The 17705-nt window shown below is 39.9% G+C and overlaps 4 protein-coding genes across 6 annotated transcripts; 2 read left to right on the top strand and 2 right to left on the bottom strand.

Moving 5' to 3' along the window:
• The first annotated feature begins 319 nt into the window (after nucleotides 1-319).
• Nucleotides 320-3407, top strand: LOC105685379 (exocyst complex component 5). Its single transcript, XM_012399407.3, has 6 exons — nucleotides 320-684; nucleotides 810-1253; nucleotides 1344-1921; nucleotides 1994-2482; nucleotides 2573-3080; nucleotides 3153-3407. Exons 1-6 carry the CDS (start codon nucleotides 652-654, stop codon nucleotides 3249-3251), a joined length of 2151 nt encoding a protein of 716 aa, XP_012254830.1. The 5' UTR covers nucleotides 320-651; the 3' UTR covers nucleotides 3252-3407.
• On the bottom strand, nucleotides 3397-6729 carry LOC105685380 (protein arginine N-methyltransferase 1). Of its 3 annotated transcripts, XM_012399408.3 has the most exons (3): nucleotides 6588-6729; nucleotides 6334-6497; nucleotides 3397-5465 (listed from the first exon to the last, which is right to left on the bottom strand). In XM_012399408.3, exons 2-3 carry the CDS (start codon nucleotides 6394-6396, stop codon nucleotides 4383-4385), a joined length of 1146 nt encoding a protein of 381 aa, XP_012254831.1. In that variant the 5' UTR covers nucleotides 6397-6497; nucleotides 6588-6729; the 3' UTR covers nucleotides 3397-4382. The 3 variants fall into 3 exon arrangements, with proteins under 3 accessions (XP_012254831.1, XP_012254833.1, XP_048507616.1); XM_012399410.3 differs by lacking the exons at nucleotides 6334-6497; nucleotides 6588-6729 and adding an exon at nucleotides 5813-6060; XM_048651659.1 differs by lacking the exons at nucleotides 6334-6497; nucleotides 6588-6729 and adding an exon at nucleotides 5809-5826.
• A 168-nt stretch (nucleotides 6730-6897) lies between these two features.
• Nucleotides 6898-15724, top strand: LOC105685385 (AT-rich interactive domain-containing protein 4B). Its single transcript, XM_012399413.3, has 9 exons — nucleotides 6898-7294; nucleotides 7639-8075; nucleotides 8146-8391; nucleotides 8482-8686; nucleotides 8778-9223; nucleotides 9392-11272; nucleotides 11360-13635; nucleotides 13723-13863; nucleotides 13941-15724. Exons 1-9 carry the CDS (start codon nucleotides 7289-7291, stop codon nucleotides 13982-13984), a joined length of 5682 nt encoding a protein of 1893 aa, XP_012254836.2. The 5' UTR covers nucleotides 6898-7288; the 3' UTR covers nucleotides 13985-15724.
• Nucleotides 15725-16069: 345 nt separating this feature from the next.
• On the bottom strand, nucleotides 16070-17660 carry LOC105685384. The gene is made up of 2 exons (XM_012399412.3): nucleotides 17321-17660; nucleotides 16070-17056 (listed from the first exon to the last, which is right to left on the bottom strand). Exons 1-2 carry the CDS (start codon nucleotides 17462-17464, stop codon nucleotides 16856-16858), a joined length of 345 nt encoding a protein of 114 aa, XP_012254835.1. The 5' UTR covers nucleotides 17465-17660; the 3' UTR covers nucleotides 16070-16855.
• Between the last annotated feature and the right edge of the window lie 45 nt (nucleotides 17661-17705).

Raw genomic sequence — 17705 nt, 5'->3', positions numbered from 1 at the left:
ATAGACTAAAAAATCAATTTTTTATTTTTGACCCCAAAAAGCTGAAAATTGGCGATAACTCGGTCAATTTTAGAGATAGATTAATTTTTCTTTCAGATTCGGATTCCTGAGATCAAAATACGTAAGAAAAGCATATTAAACCCAATTAAAGAAATGATTTATTATTTGCTCAAAAATCGAATATTTCTTGGTTCTTCAAGAGTAATCTTACGTATAATCAGCTCGGAAATGCAAATCTAAAGCCAAATTAATCTATCTATAAAATTGATCGAGTTATCGCCAATTTTTCACTTTTTAGAGCAGAAAAGTTGGGATATCTCGATGAGAAAAGGTCATAGGTTTTCAAAACAAAAACTCAGAATACGTGTGAAATACGTGTATAATGACGTGAAATTGAGAAATTGCGGGACAAGAATTCAAACGACGAATTAAATCTGCTGCAGCGCGCGCTACACATGTGACAGCACTGATGCTGGCTACCTACCCTACCTACAGTTACAACTGTGCCATATGTTTACATACCACGAGCCTATTATCTATTAGTGATACGAGTGTATATACACTAAGCGGGGAATGAAAAGCAAACGCCCCTGGAACGTCATTTGACAGTGATATTGATGAATTCTTGAGTTTAATTATTGACGTTACACGATGATGCAACAGTACATGAAGGAGCTGGAGCAGGTGAATGTCATTTTTGAAATCAAATCATACCACGATATCTGTATGGCTACGAATAATATGAACAGTTCAATACCATAACCCAAAAGCTCTACCGATGAATCCACTCAACTTTTCTATATTCAAAGGAACCTTTTGATCCCGAGGAATTTGTCGAGAGACTAGCATGGCGAACGGTCAACGATACGTTAAAGGATGGAGAAAAAGGCACCTTTGATCCTGTCCTGGTACACGAGACATTTCTGCAGGCTATAAAAGACCTACAAGTTTTGCAGGAGCGACAGCAAAAGAAGTGTGATAAATTAGAGGCTGCATGCAAAGATGAAGAAATGCGCCATGCTCTTGAAATTCTTGAACTTCAAGAAAAGAATAAACATGCTATGGAACTGTTCCACCAATTAGATGAAAGGATAAATTTTGTGGCCACCAAAGTCTTACATCTCGGAGATCAACTAGAAAATGTCAATACTCCTAGGGCAAGAGCTGTCGAAGCTCAAAAACTTATGAGACATTTTGCTGAATTTCTCAGCCCTGGCCCACTCACTGACCCTGTTTTCACAGATAAATCTTCGGTTCGTTGCTAGCCCATTTTTAGAAGGATTTTCTAAAATAAATCATACATTTATGAGCAGAGTTTTGAATGTCATAATGTGTATTTTCAGTTGGATGAAGCTGCAGATGTGATTCAGAAACTACACTTGATAGCTCAAGAATTACCATCTGACAAGTTTGACAGTGCAAAGAAGAAGATAAGCACTAAATATGACGAAATTGAAAGGAGTTTGATCGAGGAATTCGCAAGGGCACACAGCGGGGAGGATGCTACAAGGATGAGAGAGCTGGCTTCGATGTTATCACATTTCAAGGGATATTCACAGTGTGTAGATGCATTCATTGAGCACAGTCAGATGGGCTCGTTTGGAGGAAAGGACGTTTTCCAGGATGTTATACCGATGTGTACTAAAAATTTCAAGCTGATGCAGCAGGTTTTTACCAATCCCAATCAAGTTATGGCCAAGTTCGTTCTCAACATCTATCACCTAAGATTACAGAAGTATATCGTGGCTAAGCTCGCAGATCGCACTGACTCAGATAAATATCTGAAAAATTTATATGATCTCTATTCGAAGACTGTCAAAATATCGAATGAATTAAAACACTTTGATATGGGCACCGATGAAGCTTATCTTGCCAAACTGACCAGGAATATATTTCAAAAGCATCTTGATTCATACATAAGGTAATTTAGTAACCTTCTCTTCCCCTGTTCTAATCATAACAATATGCTATTCGTACCGGTTCATTCTTTCAGTATCGAAACTAAATCTCTGCGAGAAAAATCGGCGGCTTTATTGATAAAGTATTATGAGTCTAAGAACCATCAAAAAAAACAGCTCCAGACCGGAGGCTTTCAAGAGCTACGACGTGATCTACAAGCTGTTCTGGGAACAAGAACGAATATCAACATCGTTCAGATAGAGGATTACGGTGGGGAAACGTTTCTTTCAGAGGAACTTGCAATCGCTTTACTGCAAGAAAGCAAATTGGCTTTCCAACGTTGTCAAATACTCTCTCAGCCTAGCGATTGTCCTGGAAATGCTCTACAAATTTTAGAAATTCTCCTTCAGTATCTGACAAATGAGCACGTCGACTACGCCCTCGAATTAGGACTGCAAAGCGTGCCTATACCTGAGAGTGGATCTCAGCCAGAAATACACTTTTTTAACGTTGTGAGACGATGTAACGCCATCATTCACCTACTTGAGAAACAATTCAACGACAGCCTTGTACCACTTGTAATGTGCGTAATTATTCCGATTTACTGATCTGCTTGCATCGGAGAATTGAGGGACTATCCTGATCCTAATATCACGACGTTTTATTCCCTTAGATCAACATCTAAGCACGGTGATTGCTTAGCAAAGAAGAAGGTAGTTTTAGAACAGCTGGAATTAAAATTGGACACTGGTTTGGATAGAAGCATAAATGCAATCGTAGGCTGGGTGAAAATCTATTTGCAAAGTGAACAGCGGAAAACGGATTTCAAGCCAGAGTCGGATGTTGACACGTTAAACACACCCGCTTGTTTGGTAGTAGTTCAATATGTGACATCGATGATAAACCATATAAGAGATCGGCTTGATGAGAAAAACGTAGAAACTGTATTAACTGAATTAGGTGTCAGATTCCACAGGGTGATCTATGAACATCTGCAGCAATTCCAATTCAATTCTGCAGGCGCAATGTGCGCTATATGCGACATGAACGCCTACAGAGAATGTGCAAAGACGTTGAAAGTCGGTCTGGTAACCAGCCTCTTTGATACATTACATGCTCTCTGTAACCTGCTGCTCGTTAAGCCTGAGAATTTGAAACAAGTATGCACGGGAGACCAGTTGGTAGGTTTTTCACTCTTAGTCGATTTGAAAAATGCCAAGGTCAGTTATTAATTCTTCCTTTAACATTTACAGGCAATGCTGGAGAGATCAGTATTAATAAACTTTATCCAACTGAGAACGGATTATAAAACTCAAAAGTTAGCAAACTGTTTAAAAGGGCTTGCGGCGTGAAACCATAGAAATAAAAATGGAAGGTGTTGGAAAACTACCAGAGTATGAAATGTAAATAGCAAACGAAGACTTATTTTTTGTTGATCTTCTCGTCGTTTCTTTCCTTTGCATGATGATTGGGTCAACGACAATAAAGAAACAGAGGTTCATAGCAAATGTATTAATTTTATTGTTAAATAATCACGTTGCAATGGAAAACTGTCTGATTACTGGACTACATAAATTGTGATGGCATTATTTGAGAGTAACAGACAGTAGGTAATAGTATTTTGTTAAAAATAAGAGATACGCATATACCTATGTACATCTCTGGATTCCACAATTTACCGCAGATGAATTCATCGGTATATTTGATAAAAAATCGTCTACTTTTTATAGTCCAGTGGGATAATATCGCAATCGACTTGAAAGTACAATTCTGAGTCGAAAATTCAGAAATTGATCGTCTTACAGTAGCAATACCATAGATATTAATTACACTTATTTCGATACCTTGGATGCAGTAAATTCTCACATTGAATTCTCAACAAAAATTACAATGTAACAGTGTACGGTGAGTTATACACAGTGTCCTTAACGGCTGAGCTAGTCACGCTCACAAATTCTGAAATAACATTCCTAGATACTTGAATTTAAATTATTATTGGCAATAATTACTAAAACAGAGATACGTCAAAACACAATCGAACCAAGTACGACAAACGCCTATTCCATGGCATTGCTCGCCTTTCTGTACCAGACAAATGCAAGGCCTAATAACTCTGTAAAAAACAGAACGTTGGATGTAGAAAAGAAAACCTGACTCGGCGTAGCCCGGGGAATCGATGATGAAAGATTAGAGAATAACATATTTACTTACAGTAGTCGATAAAAATCCAGAAATGAAGGAAAGCGGACCAATTTTTTTAATGCGGGGCATGATTTGCACAGAACTCAACTCGATTCAGGCTCAACTTAGAATTTCAGCAATTTAGTTTACGATGGCAGGTAATCTGAACATCCGAGTTCCTCCATTGATCAATTATAATTTTAGTTCCAAACGAATGGGTAACCAAAGCCACATTCGTGAGACCATAGGCCTTAACAGCTAAAAGAGAATGCAAAAGTAGGTTAATCAGGCTTAATGCCTGATCAGCGCATACGGTAAGTGTTGGTTTCGTGAACTTCGCACAATTCGCCTTTAAAGTCCAGTTCCACGCTAAAATCGAGATCCCGATTATTCCTCGCATTTGGTTTCATAGAGAACACTCCGTATATCTCTTCACCTTTTTTTACTGTCATGTAGTCGTCGAAGTAAAACACAGTCTGTTTCCAGTGTGTGTATTGCGCTTCGGGAGCAGTGCTGAACCCGATACGTTTATGGCACTTGGTAAATTCAATATTAAAAAACGTAACCAATGCTTGTACATAGTCATTTCTCCTGACTTGGAGACTGAATGGCGACGTGAAATCCAGATCTCCTTTGGTTACAGTGTACAAATCTACTTCTTTTATTAGACAAGCGTTTGTAACTACTTGTTTAGGATCTACGACATCTACAAGCGGCTCACTGATTGCAACCTTTCTTATGCTACTCATGTCAAAACCGTAGACATCGTCCCACCAGTTTATTTTCTCATCTTTGTACTGGCGATCTTCGATTCCACAAATGAACAAAGTTGCCCTATCCGGAAACAGCATACCATCTTCTCGCAGCCACTTGTCTCTAGCGAACAAAACGGTGTCAAGCATAGACTCGTAGAAAAGGCAATAGCCCATCCATTCTGATATTATTATATCAACTTTTTCTATTCCATCAGGTAAAGTCACTTCCTCGACTTTACCCTTGAGAATAGTGATCACATTGGACAGCTGATTGGCTTCAACAATCTTCTTAGCATATTCTACGATATTGGAACATTCTATTCCGATTACTCTAGCAGCTCCCGCCTTGGCAGCAAACATTGAGAGGATTCCTGTGCCGCAGCCAATGTCCAGGACAGTTTTACCCTTGAAAAGATGCTTGTTGTGGTACATGGAGTTTCGGTAAGTCACCGTTCTAATCTCATCCTTCAGCATTTCTTCGTGTATACCAAAGTGTGCATACGAGTCAAAATAATAGTCACGAGATGTCATATCGTCGACAGAAACAGCATCCTTGTCATTTGTGGCTGCCGCGTCTTTTCCCGATGGTACCGTTGGCTCGGCAACTTCCATTGTTTCCATCTTCAGGGTCTGCAAAAATGAATTCTAATTGGATTCTTAACTTTGAAGCATCAAGTCTATGGGACGGTACCCATTGACATTCAGTCTTTGTTCACTCTCCAATTCAGAATGACCGTTATTGATTGACTTAATTCACGAGACAAAGGATGTAACCAGTCATCACGCCTCATAGCAGAATCACATACAATATTAATTCTCGAATGCTCCGAAATTCAAATTCAGTAAAAACGAGGCGCGACATGCTTCATTGGTTAGAATCGTTGAGGAACTAATGCCAGTAACGAATCTGGTAGAACCAAGATAGATCCAGGCAGATGATTACTTTAATTAAACTAAATTTCAAATAACCTACTTACGATGCAGTTCATAGACGTATAAACGAATAATGACGGAATAATTTGAGACAATAACTCCCGGTATCGGTTGGGTATCAGAACAAAATGACCGACGTAACTCAACTTTAGAAACTAAAGAACGGCGTGTGTCCACGTGCACGCGCCAAAATGAATGGCGGATGTAGCAAGGGTTTAGTGCTGCGCTTTATTTCAGCCACCATCCTGGTAGAATTGAACAAAGAATGCCGGTGTCCCTGTAGCCATTACGAGAATGAATAAGTTTTCAAATAAATAATTAATCATTGGATAATCCGGCGTATATACGATAATTGTATTGGGTGTTAAAGCCCTAAGAAATGCTGGGTGGACTTGAATACTTTAATTAGATCTACCGTTGCCGATTGAGTAAATCTCAAATTTTACTCATCACCCATTCATCTTAACGGGTAACAAAAATACTGCAGTGATTCTAGAATCACGGTTTTATCGGTCTGACAGATTAAATGAAACATATTTACGAAAATATGGATTTTTAAACTCACAGTGTGCTCGCTGACAATTGGGCTAGTTTCAGTGATTTCTACCGGTACCTCGCTCGTCGCCATTTTTCTATATTATTTGCTTGAAATTTCTACTCGTCGATGCAGCAGACGGCAACAAAACTCGAAGCTCGAAGCTCGAAATTTCGAGGGTTGCACATCGTTGACTGAAAACGATACTTTACAACTTCGCTTCGCGCGCATAGTAAAACGACATGAGTACACGCGTATAGGTTTTCAAAATATATTCTTCTTACCTATTCGTGAAGTTGAAAATCTTGCTATTATTAGCAGGGATAATTATTGCCTACTGTAATTTTTTAGTGTACAGAAAATCCGTGCATTCGTATCTGTGCTTTTTCTACATCTCGTTCAATTTTCGATCCGTATCATTTGCTACTTTGATTCAGCTCGCATCGAAAACACCGATTATCCTTGAGATTTTCCATCAGTGATCGAAGACTCCGAATTACAGGATGATGGCGTTGAAGCTCTAAAAGTGATAAAATCAAAAGTCTGGGCCTGATTGGGAAAGGTTGTGGCTATGGAGCACCATGGAGGAATAGGGAGCACTGACCTATGACATAGTATACCATATACTACTTGGTACGGAGTACGGAGCTGTGGTATGGAGATGGAGCTTACATGGAGTATGGTAGGGACACAGGGAGTTGCCACCTTGTCGCCACTGATGTCAGAGTCGCGATCAACGTGATCAACGCGATCTTTGTAGTTTCGTGTAGTTTCGTAGTATCGCCAAAGCGAGTGAGCAGTCGCGACAGAGAAGAGAAGCCAGGCTCTGAAAGCTTTGAAAGCAAAGGGGATCAACTAATTGTTTGGTGTAGTGGATCAAAATCTGACGTCAAATTTCCAAGTTTCGAGAAACGTTACCGTTTTCATGTATTGTAATCGCGAGTACCTTGGTAACGTGCTTATGAAGATTGTGGAACGTTAGAAAATGCTGGTAAGATTATCTCTGTATTTTCAACAATTTAGGTATTTTCTCTTGTATCATTATTTGCTCACGCAGTTGGGGTCCGCTGTATTAACTGCGTGCAAGTTTCTACCGCGCATACGCTTCTGCTGAAAAATATTCACACGTCTTTCAAATTTCCATCAACTTGCGACCATCCTTCTCCACCTTTTATCAATACATATTTTTCTTTTGTCTTTCTCTCAAGCTCTCTCTTGCTTCAAATCTGAGAAATAGTAAACCTTTACATGAAAAGTACTGAAATACAAATAAGTATCCGATAGATCTCAACAATTAACTTTTTTATGTATACCGTGACGTTTATGATTTTTCAGGGAGACGATCCACCGTATCTTTCGGTTGGTACGGAGGTAAGTGCAAAGTACAAAGGGGCATTTTGCGAAGCAAAAATCAGGAAAGTCGTTAGATCGGTAAAGTGCCGAGTAACTTACAAGCAGGGCTTAGGAACAGCCACTGTGACCGACGACCAAATAAAGGGAACGCTCAGGGTTGGAGCATCCGTAGAAGCAAAGCACAATGACAGAAAGGAATTCGTAGAGGCTACAGTTACGAAAATTCAAGACTGTAGTCAATACACAGTGGTCTTTGATGACGGAGACATAACTACCCTCAGGAGAACGGCGCTCTGCCTAAAAAGTGGTAGACACTTTGCTGAAAGCGAAACCTTGGATCAACTACCCCTCACACACCCTGAACATTTTGGAAATCCTGTCATCGGAGGGCGCAGGGGACGGAGGTCTAGGCAAGCTCAGTGAGTGAACATTTTTCCTCATGCCAGTTGTCTCAGTTCTTCCAAATATTTTTGATTCCATCTTTTGTAGAGATGAAAGTAGCGACGATGAAGACAGCCCACCTAGGGGTGCTAGGGAGTCAGGATCCGGGGGGCTTGGCAAAGAATGTGCGGAAACCGAGCCAGAAATTGGTAGGGTCGTCTGCGTTGAGCTTGGAGACAAGAAAAAAAAAGACAACTGGTTTCCTGGGCTAGTTGTAGCTCCCACTGCTCAAGATACCGTCAGGATACGTGTACGGGATGACTATCTCGTTCGCTCGTTCAAAGATGCTAGATAGTACGCATTGTTATTGAACATTCTTATTCTCAATGATAATCGAATATTCATTCTTCATAATATATTTTGAATTGTGTTCTGTTTCTGTAGTTACACTGTACCAAAGAAGGAAGCTACGGAGTTCACTAAAGAGTTGGTCAACAAGGTAGAGAACAATGCGCTTAGAGTCGCAGTTGAAAAAGCACTGTTATTCTTGGACAAGAACGAACTTCCACCGCACTGGGACAGGGATTCCCTATTTGGTAATGCAGACTCTAGTGGAAACAGTGACAGCGATGGAGAACTTGACTCGGATGTAAGTAGTACCTAGAAACTTTATATTTTACAGTCATTTCTTTTACTAATTAGACAGTCACTCTATCATGTATTATATCCTTTTCATTTAGAGTTCTGACGATGAGCCTAGGGAGGAAAAAGACCACTTTGTTGCGCAACTTTACAAGTTCATGGATGATAGAGGGACTCCGATAAATAATTGTCCAATGATAGGAACACAAGATATCGACTTATACAGATTATTTCGGGCTGTTTACAAGCTCGGCGGTTACAATCGAGTCACTAATCAGAATCAATGGAAGTCTATAACTCGTCGTCTCGGTTTTCCTATTCAAAGTACGTCGTCGACGCACGGTTTGGTTAAACAACAGTATAAGAAGTTCTTACATTCTTTCGAGGATTTTTATAGGAAACTCGGATGTACAATGGTTAACCATCCGAGAGGTGGTACGAGAAAACAAAGGCCTGGACGTAGCCTTATAAGAGATAGGGACAGAAGTACTCCCGTCCCTCCTCAAATGCCTTCGTTCAAATTTGAGAAGGAAGAAGATGAAAAGGAGAAAGATAGGGAGAAAGAGAAGGAAAAGGATAAGGAAAAAGAGAAAGAGAGAGAGAGAGAAAAAGAAAAGGAGAGGGAAAAAGACAAAGAAAAGGAAAAGGATAAAGAAAGAGAAAAAGAGAAGGAGAAGGGAAAAGAGAAGGAAGCAGATAAAGAGAAAGAGATACGCATAGAAATCGAAGAAAAGAGGGATAAGAAAGACGTAAAAAAAGAGATAATCAAAGAAGAAGAGGTTTTGAAAATCACGAAAAAAGAAGATTTTGACAAGAGCGGCGATGGGCATGAGAGTGACGTTATTGTTGATGGTGAAGAAGAATCATCATCCAGTGAAAAGTCGCTAAAAGCTTCGATCGTGACTCCACCTGTGGTAGTTGCTACTACGTCAATTGTGGCAACAACATCTACGCCTATAAAAGTTAAGTCATCGAAAGTTATTAAAGAAGAGAAAAGAAAGCCATTGAGCGATAAGAAAAAGGGTGACACGAAAAAGTTGGGGGAAAAAAAAGAGGAGAAGGTAAAACAACAGGAAGAAGAACAACCAACAGTGACAAGATCGAAATCCAAGGATGACACTACATCTAAAGGAAAGGCTGTGACATCGGAAACTAGGGACGTCCGGACACCCTCTGCTGAAACTGAGAATAAAAAGATTCTGCCCAAGCAAAGGCGACCAACAGATGAAGAACTCAAAAAGCGGGGACGCAAACGCAAGGAAAGTGAACCAGAAAAATCTAAAGCAGCCGAGGAAATGCCTGTTGATCCCGCACCCTCTTACAAAGGAGTTGTCGAGCTCGGTGATCGTCTCAAAGTCTATTACGGACCTACTCATGAGTCCAAGGTAACATACGAAGCAAAAGTCATCGACATTGAAAAGGTTTCAGCCGAACCTGTTTATTTGGTACACTATACTGGCTGGAATACACGCTACGACGAATGGATTAAAGGCTCTAGGATTGCGCAAAACTTCACGCAAACACAGGTCAGGGTTAAAAGAGGTAAGACCACACCCAGACCTCAAACTCCCAGTGCTGCTGGCTCCTCGACATCTAATAAACTTACGAAAATGTCAGCCCAGAGCCGAAGGAGGGCTCACAGTGTCGCTCCTACGTTTAATTCGTCGAGTGGAACAGTTGTCGAGGATGGGAAGAGAGATGAAAAAGATAAAGACAACCAACAGCCTCCCAGGTCGACGACACCCTCTTCAATCGCTAGTTCTAGCTCCAGAACTAAGAGCCCTGCGACTCCAGCTGTCAATAGAAAAATTAGGGTGACTAGAAACCAGCAGGGTTTAGAATCTAGACGACGTACCCGACGTATGTCTGGACATACGGATATCTCTGTAGCTTCTGAAAGTGACAGTGAAGCTTATGAATCTGATACAATGGAACCGGAACAAGCGAGGACGAGATCCAGAGGTATAGAGGAACGAAAGAGAAGCTCGAGACGTAGAGGGGATGATGAAGTTAAAGCCGAAGACTGCAGTGAGGTCGAAGAAGATAAAGATGGGACTCATGAAGAACTTAGGCGGGGACGAAGGCTTAGAAGAACTCCGGGAAAAAGTCAGGCCATCAAATCTGAGCCTGAAAGTGACGATGATCAACCCAAAGGCAGGGATTTTGACCTAAATCAGATAAGGTCTGAACTAAAAGGCTTTGAAAAGGCTGTAAAACTGGAACTGATCAGAGTTGAAAGAGACTCGGATGATCAAAAGGAAGATGATGGAGAAAGCGGAGCTGTTGTTCAGCCAACACTCATGCCCGGCTCTCCAAAGACGGATAAGAAATTAACAGATCTTGCAAAACTTGAGCCAGTAATTGATCCCAAGCCTCCCGAGAGCACGGATGATATATACGAATTTAAGGAACCCGAACCTTTCGAATTTGAAGTTAGAAACAAACGCGACCCTGGTGTAGAGAAAGACAAAGTCAAGAAACGGGTGTTTGATGAGGAGCCAAAGAGTCCAAAAAAAAAACAGAAAACTCTGCTACCGTCAACTAAAGAGATTAAAATCGAGGGAGATAACGATCAAAAGAAAAGAGTTCGCAGGTTGGTAACTCGTTATATTTATTTTGTATCAAATTCACTCAATACCGCTCTTCTAATATATATTTTACTTAACTTGTATTTCTCCAGACCTTTTAACAAGAGAGCTGATGACACAGAGGTGACCCCACCGCCGGGTAAAGTGAAGTCACAATCTGCTTGCGAGGAAGCATTCGATAAACTTTGCGAATCTCCATCGTTTAGTCCTTTAAAACCATCCACCGTCTCGGAAGAAGTTGGCAAGGTTGCTCTAGACATGCTTTTCAGTGACCTGCCCGGAGACGAGGATGGCACCGCCGACGATCCTGAGGATAGACTAATCATTTCTGAGACTGAGGTGTCAGAAGCAGAACAGGAGAATCTTTTTACATATCAGCAGGAGATCTTTCCATCAAGTGATATTCCTGATACAATGGAGTTCAGCAAAGAGGAAGTCAAAGCCAACCAGCAGGAAACTGTGGAAGAGAAACCAGTTCCTGTGAGCGTTCAGTCCTCTCCAATTGTCCAAGATGCTAAACAAACAACAAGCAAGATTTCTACCTCAACTCCAGTTATTGCGGATACAAAAATCTTGGACATCAAGCCCCTTGAAAGTAGCCCTGCGTTGTCACCTGCTCTAGTAACTCCAGCACCGATCAGCACTAGGCTGCCGGCAACATCTACCATAGAAGAAAAACTATCAGCTGCTGCACTGGCCTTTAGAAATAAATTCAAGGATATCAGAAAGGAAGATCAGACTGGTGATGAAGGAACTTGGAAGTCTACGAAGGAATCCTCTAAGAAAAGTTTTTCGGAAACTTCGGCGACAGCGAAGAAGACAACGGATAATGAGGGGGAGAAAAAAAAACCGGATGATGATGAGGATGAAAAAAAGAAAGAGGAGGAACGTAGAGAGACTATGCGGGCAGTGATTAAGCAGAAAGAAGAAGAGTTACAGCAATTAAAAATGAAAAAGGTAACCGAACTCAAAAAAGCAGTGGAAGCAAAGGCTGCTGCTGCAGTTGTAGAGCAGAAAAAAATTGTGCAACAAGAGAAGGAAGACGAGCAAAAGGACCGAGCTGAGGAAGAGGAATTATCCTTGTTGAGGAAGGATGAAGAACGCAGGGAGCGAGAGCAGACAGAAAGAGACAAGGATAAAGAAAAAGAGAAAGAAAAGGATAAACGAAAACGTATAATTAGCCAGGAGTTTCTCGATTCCACCGACAGCAGTGACTCTGAGCAAAGACTTGTCATAGACAACGAGGAACCTCCAGAAGAGAAGTACGTTTCTTCGAATTTTGATATCAAGTTGAGAGCCGAGCTAGAAAAACTTCAAGATATTCAAGAGAATCGAGCAACGACACACCCCCATCCTTCCCCAACTCCAGCAGAGAAATCTACCCTGGCCGTTGTCACGCCAATTTTAAAAACAGAAGAAGAGGCGGAAAATATTAGCTCGTTGCTATGCGAAGAAGAAATACCCGGTTCCCCAGCTCCTGTAGTGGATAACATTGACCAAGCTACAGTTTCAACTACTCAGTTGCTGCCCTCACAGGTTGAAGCCCCTGGAAGTAGCATTGTCCTTTTGGAAATGCCATTCGCGAGCGCTCCAACTTCCGGTCAAAGTTCAGGAGCCTCTGCTACGAGTACAATTTCCACGGTTAACGTGTCAGTTCCAAAGAGCAGCCCCGATGTTTCGGTTCCAGTCTCACTACCTGTCCAACAAGCTTCCGTACTTGGTCCCAGGTCTCAGCCTACACTCCAAGCAGTTTTACCTCAACCCCAACCAAATTTAGCAGCTGCTCCTGCCGCCGCACAACGCAGAGAGAGTAACGAGGCTGCACCAGTTATGGATAACACACCACCGACAACTCCCGATTCAACGATCTCAAATATTTCTGGTTCCCCGAGGGATGAGGGCACCGGAGGATCCTCCCCTCTGTTCGAGGATAACACCAAATCTAACAGAGACAGCTCTGAGGCAGACAATGACAGTGCAAGTAAAGGCTTAGGTGGAGGATTTAGCGAGGACGATGTAAGTTTACCGATCGCTGACAGTGCTGGGGGTCAAGATAGAAACGGAAAAACTATTGCATCGAAACGAACGGCGGAAGCATCACCATCTCCTAAAAAGAGAAAACGAAGTAGAAAACATTCCGAGTGCAGCAGTAATGTAGGTAAAAAATCTAGTACTGCCCGACATGTTGGACGCCATTCGAGGCATTCGGGAGCTGCTACTGATAGCGACGATACCAGTGAAAGCTCTAATATTTGCCCTGGAAATGCAAACATCACAAGCCACACCAATATACCTACTGTACCCGATTTGCCTAGTTATTCGACCAGGTCACCAAGGCCATTGAAGTACAACTTTTATGTTGAACTTGGTGAGTTCACAGATTATGAAATAATAATTGCGTTGATCCTGTGTTTTTGCATTATACATTATCCTAAATGTGTGTCCTGTTTTTCAGACCCTGAGCTAGATGGAAGCCAACGGATTGCTGTTTTGCAGCAGAAACTTACCGAGTTACGTAAAACTTATAACGCTGTTAAAGTAGAGCTTGCGGGTATCGAGAGGCGCAGAAAAAAGCTGAGACGACGAGAACGGGACGGTAGGCATCGGTTTACTATGTAACAATTTTTCATTGCACAGATCAATACAATCAAATGAACGTAATTATTATTCCAGCTCTAAAAGCAGCCAAAGCAGAGATGCAACAAGCTTGTTCGTGATGAGAAAAATAACGTTTCAGTCATTGAGATGTATATTTCAAAAAACATTCAGTGTGAGTCGTAGTCAACAATAATCATGAAGAAGAAAAATAGTAATATCATATTCATGATTTGGGCACCTGCAATTTTCGCAAATATGCCAATTTTCATCTATCTGTCAAACGTATCTGCCTGTCGTTGGTATAAGTATTTTACTATAATATTTCACAGTCCACTCAAACTTGTAGATATAGATTATAAGACGTAGCGGTAATCGTAGATTCGGATAGCTGGTAGTTCCGATGATATACTACGCTATTTGGATTGTTTAATTGCCAGGATTTGAATAGACGGATTGAGATTTTCTTGTGGTACTAAACGTCAATTTGGCTTGAAATACGAGTGGTTTGATTCAAAATTCGCGTTGTCTTCAATCTTCTCATCAATTTTTAATCTACCACTAAAAATACGTACAGTTTTTCAAAAGTTTCATGGAAACAATTGTTACCTAACAAACTTGTTATAAAAGGTCAAGTCATTTGATACTTAATATAATAACTTCCAGCAACACTGAGCAGCTATGCAATAGGCTATGCCACTGAGTACCCATAAATGTAATTGTACTTGAAAACTTACAGAGGGATGTTTATGTGTAGGATGGCGTAGGCGTATAGGTGATAATTTTATATTCAAAACTTAAATTATTCGAAAATCTCATTATTTCAGTTTGTAGAAAAATCAATCTCTAATGTTATCTAATGTTTGTTATTTTTATGCATTAATTAGTTATTCGACAAAAGTTTTTACGGCGATTATTTTATTGCGAGATCATAAAAAAAGGCCTATTCGCCATTATTTAAGTAATGAACTATTCCACCCTAAATTAAGAAGAGCATTATTACCCCCTTCCCCGTACTCATTTCAAATTACCACAATATGATTGATTGTAAATACTATTTCAATCGAGGAATGACTTACATTTGCACAATAATAAATAAGCTGTCGTTATTGAAATTGAAAGAAAAACGTTGTACGAAAAGATGAAGATATTTGTTTTTAAAATGCAACACCGAGATATCAAAAGCTTACTTGTACCATCCCAAGCGATAGTGGATGATGCTGTGCGAAAAAATGATTAAATTTTATATAGATATATATATATTTTTTATAAAAAATACTGAAAAATAATGTTTCTTCGCACGTGTCAGAACATTCGCTTATGCAGAATTATATTTAAAGCCTCCAGCATATGTAAATAATTTCTGTATGAATACTTAACCAAAAAAACACCGCATTGAAGATCAAGTGGATAAAAGAAAAATTGGTGGCGATGATGTCCTTTGGTATTGGGTTGTTTTATATATGTATAAGGTTATTACGCCATAGGGACGATGCATACCTAGAGTAATCAAAATGAACGTCAAGAGTGGTACTTGAATGACTAATTTGCTTTAGTATACCGTAGATTAAAATATCACGTGCTGCATCATAGAATTGTAGAACGGTATATATATAAAACATTATTCCAAATATCATTTTACTGTCCTAGCAAGTATGATTGATAAATAAATCGTGCTATAATACAGGGGCAAAAAAAACCTGAGTTTGTAGTGTTTTTGCTCGAAACATTGATTACAGATATATTTAATACATTACAGTTTACAAAGAAGTGGACGTCGTACGGGCACGACTCTGGCACAAGCCTTGAATAAAAATTCGCAATAATAATCATAATTATACAAATATATTCGTTTACCTAAACTGTGTTATATTGATACTATAACTAAGTGGTACCTATTCATAGTTAATTATTACCGATAATATATGGGGGATCAAACGCAATTTACAATTGGCAGCCCCGAATCATGATCGGCAACAACGTATCACCACGGGCACATTCTAGTCATATGTACTTAAGTGTATCTAGAAAAAAAGATATTTATTGTTGACGATCATAATATAGTATCTGTTATTGCGTGAAACTGAGAAACTTATAGAGCAAACTTATAAGTATGTATGACGAATAACATGGGTGAAACAATGGGGGGAAAGAATATGTAACCCTCAGAGAACACAGTCGGAGGTGAAAGAAGCAATTTGAAAATATTTGCAAGAACATGCCGAGTTTATTATGAACAACGAGGAGGTATTCAATTTTACAAACTAGTTTATCGAAAACCTTTCTTAAAAATCTTGTAAAGATAATTCTTTGCATGTATCGTGGTTTAGTTATTCCTTATTTTTACAAACTGTTGATAGCATTTGCAACAAACAAACAGAAATTGCACCCATGTAGTAATATTACCTAGGATAAAACTAGAGAGTTCCACCGAAAATATCCAACAATCGTTTTGCAGTCGCGAATCTTATTTTTTTTTACTTCGTTTTATGCAGCTATGGAATATCATTTCATAAAAAAAACAACGGTAATTTTTAAATATTTACTTCCCTCTAAGCAAACTGAAAGACCGTTGATACTGTTGGAATATGTGTGTAAAGACTTCCATAACGTGCAAAAAACTTATCTATCTCTACCTAGTCATTTAGTATCTACATTGAATAGATGAGATGCATAGTAATATTTGATATTACGCTCGATCAAATCTCTGTGGCAACATTCCAGTTTGTACAGTGTGAGATTTCATCAAGTGAGACCCTGATTTTCAGCTCCCGTTTTCTCTTCTGTGCAAGTATAACAATGATGTTTAGATGATTACAATACAATAAGCTGAATGTTCGATTTAAAAATTATGCAATTACTCCATTGATCCAATGACAGAACATGTTTGGAGGTAGCAGGAAAAAAACGAGGGGTCATGTAGAATGTAGGCATAATGTACAACATGGTTGAGCGACGGGTCAGCGTTAAAAAAAAAAAGTCCTACAATTGCGTCAACAGGGTGGCGAAGTAGGCGCTGGCATTACATCCACCACTGAGGTTGTCGAGGATGAAGAAGCTACCGCATTTGCTTTATTCTCTGCAGCTAACCTCCGCCGTGCATACATGAATTGCTCCATCAATTCGTGGTGTGCTTCTAGCCGTTCGATGCAATGCAGACAAGCTGTCTTTGGTAACGGATCGTTCATGTTCACCTTCAGAGAAAGGAATCAACATTTAAGTGAAATAAGGAATGATTTGTGAAATGGATTGATCAACTTGGCCTTCAGATTATTGTGAAGCGAAATCTATTTGTCGATCAAAGTATGTGACAGGAGAATTTTCAACAAAGTCCCTTGATATCCTACTCAAGGCTGATCGAGGTGAAATTTGTTTACTGCCAGAGATGTATACATTGAATATAAAAATTGATGAACAAGAGAGTACGTGGGGCTTTGATTATTATGAACATCCCTTACCGTTATGGGTAGATACGCGTTGATTTTCTCCGCTAGTTTCATTCGTTCTCCTTCTTCACCGTATATGTGGATAACAAATCTGTTCATCTTGCTACAAAGCCTACATATGAACCCGGTAATAACCGCTTTGTCCGTGCTGCCCATTATTACGATGATGTGTGACAACAATTGCCAGTAAATATTATGACACTTTGACTGACAGTGATTCAATTCGGTTATAAATTCGGTAAATACGGTAGATACGAAAAAGTTAAAAATAATACTACACTCACGGCACACGACGGTCGTTCAGGATTATGTTCTAGTTTATGTTCACCAAGATCGGGGTGATCAGAGCGCTGGGAGCGCTCGCTTGAGCAAACATAAAAGTCGCGATGTCAAATCG

This window comes from Athalia rosae, chromosome 3 (assembly GCF_917208135.1).
Source record: "Athalia rosae chromosome 3, iyAthRosa1.1, whole genome shotgun sequence".
Taxonomy (NCBI): domain Eukaryota; kingdom Metazoa; phylum Arthropoda; class Insecta; order Hymenoptera; family Athaliidae; genus Athalia; species Athalia rosae.
This window is presented reverse-complemented; position numbering and strand designations above follow the sequence as displayed.